General features: G+C 43.5%; 1 gene segment (V, D, J or C); it reads left to right on the top strand.

Annotated features, from left to right (window-relative positions):
* The first annotated feature begins 3,356 nt into the window (after positions 1-3,356).
* Positions 3,357-3,872, top strand: LOC123588380. The segment is given in 2 exon segments: positions 3,357-3,402; positions 3,520-3,872. Coding segments are annotated over 2 exon segments (399 nt in total).
* The last annotated feature ends 5,250 nt before the right edge of the window (positions 3,873-9,122 follow it).

Raw genomic sequence — 9,122 nt, 5'->3', positions numbered from 1 at the left:
AAAAAGCTTTCAGTTGAAAATAATGTTTATTAATAAAATGAGATTTACCTACAGAGGGTGGTCCACAGATATTTCTGGAATGACAGCAAGCAGGCTGTCAGACCAACACCATAAACATTATGTCCAATGAAAAATCTGAAGTTTGGCCAGTGATCAGCAGGGGACACCTAAGGTGTGCACAGCGTGTGCCCCTTGCTGTATAATCCCTCATATTCTCCAGGGCCTGGGCGTTGGTACCTCATTAGTTTGCTGATGGGGACTCAGCAGCTGTGTCCTTTCTATGCTGGGCAGTCTTACCTACAGGTCTGTGGAAGGTCTCAGTTGCTGTGTCCTCCCTAGTCACTCCAGTTTCCATGGTCCTGCATTCAGCCTGTGCTGATTCAGCAGGCTGCATAGTCTGGTTGTAGGAGTCACTTCTTTCTGCTCTGGAAAGTGTAACAAAATTGGGTGTAAAATGTTGGCTAGCTCCCAACAGCTCCTAGGCTGAAGACCCCAATTCTCAGGGTCTTCAACTCAGTGTACTCAGCATCCATTGCTACTAAATGTAAAATTTCATAATGGAAATATGCAATTAATGAAAAAGAAGGCAAGAAAGGAGTAATAAAGGAACAAAATCCAGATGTAATTAAGAGAAAGGTACCAAAATTATATTAAATATAAATAAATTTATTAAATATATAATTATATATAATTATATATTTATATAAATATATATTATATATATAAATATATATAAATTATATTACATAATGATATTAAATTATATTAAATATAAATGGACTAAACATTTCAATTAAAGATATGAACTGACATACTAGAGCAAAAGGGACATGGTTAAAATAAAGATAAAGATACATTGTATTTTAGAGTGGTAAGGGGCACCTGGGTGGCTCACTTGGTTGCGCTTCTGACTTTGGCTCAGGTCATGATCTCACGTCATGAGTTCGAGCCCTGCTTTGTGTTCTGTGCTGACAGCTCAGAGCCTGGAGCCTCCTTCAGATTCTGTGTCTCCCTCTCTCTGCCCTTCCCCCACTCATGCTCTGTCTCTCTCTGTCTCTCAAAAACGAATATACATTAAAAATTTTTTAAAAGAGTGGTAAAAAAATATACCATGCAACAATGAACAACAGAAAGATATGGTTATATAAGTATCAGGCCAAAAGAATTTAAGGGAAGAAATTTACTAGAAACACAGTAGCACATTCTCTACTGATGAAATAATCTATTCAAGAAAAAAAACATAAAAAGCTAGAATCTGATAACATACCTTATCAAATAACATGAAGCATAAATTAGCAGAAGCAATGAGAAAAATAATCCACAATCACAGTTGCAGTTGTTAATACAATACTCTTTGTAACTGAATGAATAAACAAAAAAACAATTGCACACATTAAAAAAAGACAGCAGCACAATAACCAAATCAACTTTAAAAGGAGGCCCAATCTGAAAAGTAATTGCTTAAATAATTAAAACACATGATGAAAGAAATGAGGGATTTCCTTATTTATTTCAAATGGATTTTTATTCTTTATCTTGGTTCTGTGAGTAGGAGTAGCTCCTGGTGTTCATACTTACACTTAAAAAAATCATCTTATCACCTTTCTTATCTTATTCTTTTCTTAGCACTCTCACCAGAACTGATGCAGATCATGCAAGGATGCTCCTATCACTGGAATGTGAATGACTGATTTGGCAACATCCCATGTTCCCATTCCTGGGTATTTCCTACATGCCCCAGGTTTACAAATATAACACAAAGCCCCTTGATTTCCCCTCAACCTCCTCTTTCTCTTTCTCATTACCTGTATGACAGTGAATGACAATAAAATTCACCTGATCAACCTAACTGGAGCCCTCAAGTTCACCATCATCCTTTCCCTCATCCTCAGTCTAGGACCACAGTCAACTCCCTGTGTTCTTCATCCTGGGCATTGTGCACTCATCTTCCTCCTCCAGATTCCCTGTATCATCATCCCTCAAGCCTTCTTGACATGGCCTTACTTGCTGCGTTGTCTTCAGGCACATTGTTGAAACTGACACCAGGATGAGGTATATGTTCTAAGGTATACCTTTCTTAGTAATACTGTATTGTATACTTGAAATTTGTTGACAGGGTAGACCTTAAGTGTTCTCACTACAAAAAAGGATAAGAAAAGAAAGAAAGAAAAAGAAAGAAGAAAGAAAGAAAGAAAGAAAGAAAGAAAGAGGAAAAAGGAGGAAAGGAAGGAAGAAATGGTATGTATATGAGGAGATGGATATATTAATTAGCTTGATTGTGGTGATTACTTCACAATTTTTATGTATATCCAGTCTTCATGTTGTACCTTAAAAGTGCATACAATTTGTGATTGTCAATTATACTCTGACAAAGCTGGAACATTTTTATAAATAAAATATATATTTCATCAATCATTTCTCCTATTTTCAAACTCTAACATGCCCAAATGAAATAAAAATACAAGCACCTCACCCTGACATAGAAGTACTTTTATACTTAGGCTTCAAATTTCCTCGACTATTTTGTCACTTATATTCTATTTTCTCAAAGTTACTATGAAATCATGTAGTGTTTCATCCCCTCAACATATCATGACTAATGTCCTACTCTCCCCCCAAAGTCCATCTTTCTTCTGCAAAGGTGGTGTGCCTTATCTGTCCTGATGTAGGACACCTGGCCTCCACTCCACATGAAGAGAACTAGCCTCCTCCCTCATGTGGCCCTGCTGAGAGAGCAGCTCAGGTGTATTTCCCCAGCCTTCTGCTTTCTCAATCCACTGTAGTCTCATGCATGGTGTGTGGTGGTGAATCAACCTCATGTTCTTCTCTGACAAAGTCAAAAGTCCTCAGTGGGAAGTCTGTTAATATTAGTTATCTTGGGCACTAGGGCATGTGACACATGTATGCTTGTGGACTGACAGTGGCCAGGCTGTCAGGTCAGTGTCACTGACATCCTTTCCAGTGACAGACTGAAGTTTGACTAGTGGGCAGCAGGGGGTGCTATGGGAATCTCCAGGGTCTACACAGTGGGGATCTCCAGCTGTGTACTGGCCAACCCCCCAGGGCTGGGGCACTATTGCCTATGTGTCAGCAGCTATGTCCCCTCTGGCTGGGAGGGGTCTCCTGCTCACAGGTCTGTGGAAGGCCCCAGCAGCTGCTTCCTCCCTGGTCCCTCCCAGGGGACAAACTCTGAGCCTTTGTGGAAATCAGCCTTCTCAGGAACAAAGCTGAGACTTCATCTAGAAGGCAGGAAACAAATTTTTGTGAGTGGTCCCTCCCCTTTCAGGCCCTGGAGAAGATAAAAGGAGCTTGGCACATCCCAGGCTTGATCTGGGGTCACAGGTGGAGTCTCCGACATGGCTTGGACCCCTTTTTTCCTTGTGCTCCTGGCTCACTGCACAGGTAGGGACATCCCCAGATCCATGGCAGCTCTTGAGTGGGTGTCATCCTCACTGTCACAGACCTCCAAGCAGCTTAACCTTGTCCCCTGCCTAGTCTCATGAGTGTCTGTGTTTGCAGGTTCCCTGTCTCAGCCGGTGCTGACCCAGCCACCTTCCCTCTCTGCATCTCTGGGAACTTCTGTGAGACTTACCTGTACCCTGAGCAGTGGCTTCAGAGTTGGTGATTTCTGGATAAACTGGTACCAGCAGAATCCAGGGAACCCTCCCCGGTATCTCCTGTACTACCACTCAGACTCAGATAAACACCAGGGCTCTGGGGTCCCCAGCCGCTTCTCTGGATCCAGTGATGCCTCGGCCAATGCAGGGCTTCTGCTCATCTCTGGGCTGCAGCCTGAGGATGAGGCTATTACTGTAGCACATGGCATGGCAACTCTAAGTCTTACACTGTGTTCCAGACTCATGATGCAGTGAGACAAAAACCTCACCTGCAACTTCCTGACCTGGTGCATCACCCACAGCAGGGGCTCTGACCAAGTCCAGCTCAGGGGTTGGTTTCCATTGACATTTCTTTTGTCAGTACCTGATTTGCCTTAGACCACTTGACCTGACAATATTTCATACTGTTGTTCAGATCAAAATTTGGATTAATCTATTGCTAGTATAGGCTCACTCTGTTAATGTTGCATTGGAGGTAATCCCATGCTTAGAGATTAATAGCTCTTAATGAAATAATTGAATGAGTCCAAAAATGTTGATGCAGGTTATGCCCTCCTAAGAGTGTAGAGTGACTCAGAGATACTTCTGGTCTGAGAGTTTCAATTTAGGGTTGGAATGCAGTCTTCACATGCTGCTTGGAATTGTATTCTCCATCAAAAGCAATCAACCATCAAAATTAAAAGTTAGAGAGGTGCCTGGGTGGCTCAGTCGGTTAAGCATCCGACTTTGGCTCATGTCATGATCTCCCGGTTCATGAGTTCGAGCCCCGCATTGGGCTGTGTGCTGACGGCTCAGAGCCTGGAGCCTGTTTCAGATTCTGTGTCTCCCTCTCTTTCTGCTCCTCCCTGGCTCTCACTGTCTCTCTCTCAAAAATAAATAGACATTAAAAATTTTGTGTAAATTAAAAGTTAGAAATAATACCATTTACAATAGCACCAAAATATTAAATATGAAATACAAGGATAAATCTGACAGAATTTGAAAGTTTTATGCACTAAAAAACTATAAACCATTCATGACAGAGATTAAATATTTAAACAAATCTGTAGGTATATCTGTCTTATGGGTCAAAATATTTAATGTGGTGAAGATGTCAATTCTCTCAGACTTGGCCAATACAATTGTTGCAATAACTTTGGGTCAAATGTCCTTGTAATGCTGTGGAATTCCAGAAAAAAAAAAAGAAACAATAAAAAAAGTGTACACAGACTTTTAGCCCTGGGAGAATCCTGCTCTGCATTCACAGGGTATGCCTGTATCTATGGAGGATGAAGTATAGGAAGTTGGTTTGAAGTTAGAGGAAACAAATCAGGACGGGGCACAGGCATGCAGCTTCTGTCAGCAACATACACCAGGTAGGGGATCTGGTGTCCTGAGGGCTGATGAACAGAGTGTGGGTGCAACAGGGCTAGGGGTGGGGGCTCCTGGGCACTAAGCCTGTGTGGTTACCACCAATGTCCATAATGGGGTGATGAGTTTCTGTTCATCACCTCAACCCAGAGAAGGACCCTGCAACTTGTAACCTGTTGGAGGAGAATTGTGGCCATACAGGTGCTTTATTGAAGAGGGCACCATGTGATTCAGAAACTCTGACAGTACTTCCAAGGGTTACAAATGGAACTTGCATCCATAATTCCTGGGAAGACAGTCTGAGGAAAGTGGTCATAGAATAGATCACCTCCAATACCTGTCTTGGCCTGTCTTGGAAGGGATGTGGTTGTATCCCTGCAACATATAGGGTGTTGTTTGCTTGATCTTGTCGGTGTGTATGTAGTGGAAAGTCATGCCTACTGGGGAAATCTTACGTTCCCTGACACAGGCTTCCTTGAAACCCAGACTTCTCACGGCCTTTGTTGGACTCAGGACACAGATTCCCCCCATCCTCCAACACTTACCATAGATTATTCCACAGAACAGAACCCACAAAGAGTCCATGAAATAGAGCTTATGATGTAGATATGGAGTACAACATGAGATTGAGAAAGATGTGTCTTAGTTTGGCGGCCTTAGGAACAGAATTGTGGATTGTCTACACCACATTCTGGATTTCCCCCCTCCTCATTGTCCCTGAAATGTCACAGTTCAGGTATGCTGACATTCATGCTTATGCAGGTATCCCTCTTCAGCTCTTCCCCACTCCCTCCGCTGTGTAGACTTGTCCTGTGTTCACAACACCTTTCCCTGCTGATTTGGGCTCTCTAAGGGACTGGAACCCCAGGAGTGAAAGCCAATGTCTACTGTACTGGAAGAAGCAACAGCAGTGGCTTGAAGGGTATAATTTTGACACATTAGCACTTGAGATATTTCATCAAAACTCTGGACCCATTGAAACAACCACATATTCGTGGGATGTTGGTCCTCTTGTTCGTCTCCATATCACTGTATAGCTGAAGGTCTTGATTGCAACTTAAGGATGAAGGTGAACATCACTGAGCAGCAAAATGAAGAGGTCCCAGTGCCTCTCCAGTGCTCCAGGCCTGGGGAAAATGAGATTCAAGCTCCTTGAGCACCCACAGCCAATTTCATCTGTCTACAGTGACAATTTTAGATCTTTCTTCTTTTCTTGTTAGTGTTCCTCATCTGATCAAGTGAGGAAATGAAAAATATGTTTGTATCTGGGCTTCTTCAAGTCCCTTACCCCTAGGAACAGCCAGAGATTTCTTCTTAGCTTATATTAAGACTTGGGGCTCCCATCCTTGATGACTCTCTCCTTTATGCACTTCCCTTCCCACTTACCAACCTCATTGCAGTCTCAAGATTTGTGTTCTGAATTCTCAAGTGAGTTAGGCTTTGGACAAAGTGAGCAGGATGCTAAATGTCTCTTCTTTCTATATGTATATATTTTTATCATTTAGATTCCTGTTTCCAAGCTGTACAGACACATCCATTCATGATGTTGGGATCAGATCTCAAGAACACCACCATGTATAGCAGAAAAAGCAGCAACACAGAGATGAACAGTATGGTCTGCAAACAAAACATGCAGGCAGAAGCCCTGGAAATGTGAACCTGGGGTTCTTGTCTAATTGGCATCTGAGATGAAACCTCTGACTTCAGGTCTGTCAAGGAATGTTTCCATGGGGTCTCTTAGATCCTGTCCTAAGACAAGCCTGACCACTGGGACCAGACATGGGATGATCTGGACACAGTGTTCCAGATATGTGAGGCACAGGATGCAGCCTCCCTCCTCCCCTTGTGGGCCCTTCACTCTCTGGACACTTACTGCATCTAGCTGTGCATCATCTACAATCTGTCCTCATCCTCTCAAATTATGTCCCCAAATCCAGTCCTTTGTGACAACATATTGTGATACTGTGTCACATTGGGCAGAAATCCCTTGATGCTAGCATCAGCCTGCCCTGGGGACCAGGTCCATGATAGGGTCAGGGCAGAACCAGTGACACAGAGTTCAGCTGAGCCGACTCAGGACAGTTGGCTGACCAAGAGGTCCTTCATTCCATACTATTTACTTAACATGTATTCAGTGTCACACTTGGGTCTAGGGGCTCAGGATAGAGAAGGGATAAGATAGGAATGGTCCCTGTCCTAAGGGTGATGATGCTGTCTGGGGAAGAGACAACAATCGAGTAAAAGTATCAATACACACAAAATGTTACTGTGAAGAGAGGTCAGCATGGTAGCGTGGGTATAGGAACCACTAGAGGGTTTGACAAGAAGGATCTGATTCAAGCTTATGAAGAAAAGTCCAGATGCTTCAGTGAACAAGAATGAGCAGGAGGAAAGAGGGAGGCAACTGAGAAAGGCTGTGGCTGTTGGAGGAGAATGAGCAGACTCAGCAAGTTTGGGGAGGAAGGAGGTACTGAAGAATGGGGTGTGGCTTCAAGTCTGCTCTTAGGAACTGGATGGGATATGAGTGAGCCCTTGGAAAGAAGCTTCATGGGAAAGGGTGGAGAGATGAGACCCCAAGCTCATTTTCATGATGAAAGCATCAACAGCCTCCCTGCCTTGCTCAGTGGTGACATGGGGATATTTCCTCTCCAGATGACAAGTGGGGAATCTTTCAGGGCTTCACTCTTTCTTCTCTGATAGTTATCCAAGATGTCTCTTCTCCATTACCCTCATGGCCCCAAGCTGATTTTCACATAGGGATAAAATACTCTTCATTCCCAAGTATCACATCCACAGAACAAGCCCTCCAGAATGAGAAAGGGTTGTCCTCCTGGACCCACTGATCAGGAATCCCAGCCTTCAGGAGGACTGGACCAGACCACCCACACCATCTTCCCTCAAATCAGCATGGTTCTCAGAAAGCGAATCATCTGGGGCATCTGGATGGCTCAGTCAGTTAACATCCAACTCTTGATTTTGGCTCAGGTCATGATCCCACAGTTTGTGAGTTTGAGCCCCCTGTCAGGCGCTGCTCTTGGAGCCTACTTGGAATTCTCTCTCTCTCCCTTTCTCTCTACCCCTCTCCCACTCATGTTCTCTCTCTCTCTCTCTTTCAAAGTAAGTAAATAAGCATTTTTTAAAAGAAAAGGAATTATTTTATTTCTTTGGGAAACACAAGACTCATTCCTGGGTTTGGAGCTGGTGTCAATCACATGCTGACCACCTGGCTAGGAGATGTGGATACAGATAGGAGAGGAAAAGGTCAGAAGGTTTCCTCAAGTGTCCTCACCATGGACATCATGCAGCTCTCTACCAACTTGCCTTCCACCTTCATAGCTAGTTCACATTGGGTTTTGTACTGTGAATACTGAGAGCAGGGCAAGGGACAGAGATCAGGGGGCTGCTGTCTCACAAAGTTTTATTTCTTACTCCCAGAACTTTCCAATGTCTTATAAAACACAAGATGATCCCTGACCACCTGTGCTCCTCTCCTCCATCTGTCCCTTAGCTGAGAAGCAGACCCAGAGACCCAGCACAAGATGCTCTGCACACATCTCAGGATGAGTCCCCTTCTTCTCCCATCCCCAGTAAGTGCTACCCCAGGTCACCTCAGGTGCATTGCTGATAATCTCCATCTCACAGGGTCCTGGTCACAGGAGGTGCTCTCACACTCACCTTCTTCTGTGTCCTGGGAGTGGGATCAGAGTTAGCCCAACTCAGAAAGCCAAACATCTGACTCCCATACAAATAAATAATGAACAAGTGTGAAATATTTTATTCAACTCATATATTTGTAAGGAGACTAGTAAAATGGTGAAGCTTGATTGGAGCATATCAAAAACCAAAGTACTTACAGTTCACCAGGAAAATGAGCTTTGAAGAAATATTTTTGTGTGTTGGAGATACACTGCTAAATTTTTAATAGGAGAAGAATCACATAAGAGGAAAACATCTGTGTCCTGAACAGAAGAGAACATGTCTACATGGGGATAGGTCAACTGCTCTGGACTTAGGAATCTGAGTAGAGACACCTCCTCAGTTCTGATCCATGAACAGCAAGGGAGTTGTGAACAAATTCATCCTGAAGAGTCTGGGAAGAGCATACAGTCTTTCCTGAGGTGATGGGAGACCACATAAGGGGACATCTGGTCTGGC

The sequence above is a fragment of the Leopardus geoffroyi genome, chromosome D3, assembly GCF_018350155.1.
Source record: "Leopardus geoffroyi isolate Oge1 chromosome D3, O.geoffroyi_Oge1_pat1.0, whole genome shotgun sequence".
Classification (NCBI taxonomy): Eukaryota; Metazoa; Chordata; class Mammalia; order Carnivora; family Felidae; genus Leopardus; species Leopardus geoffroyi.
Note: the sequence above shows the minus strand (reverse complement) of the source record. Positions and strands in the feature narration are given on the sequence as shown.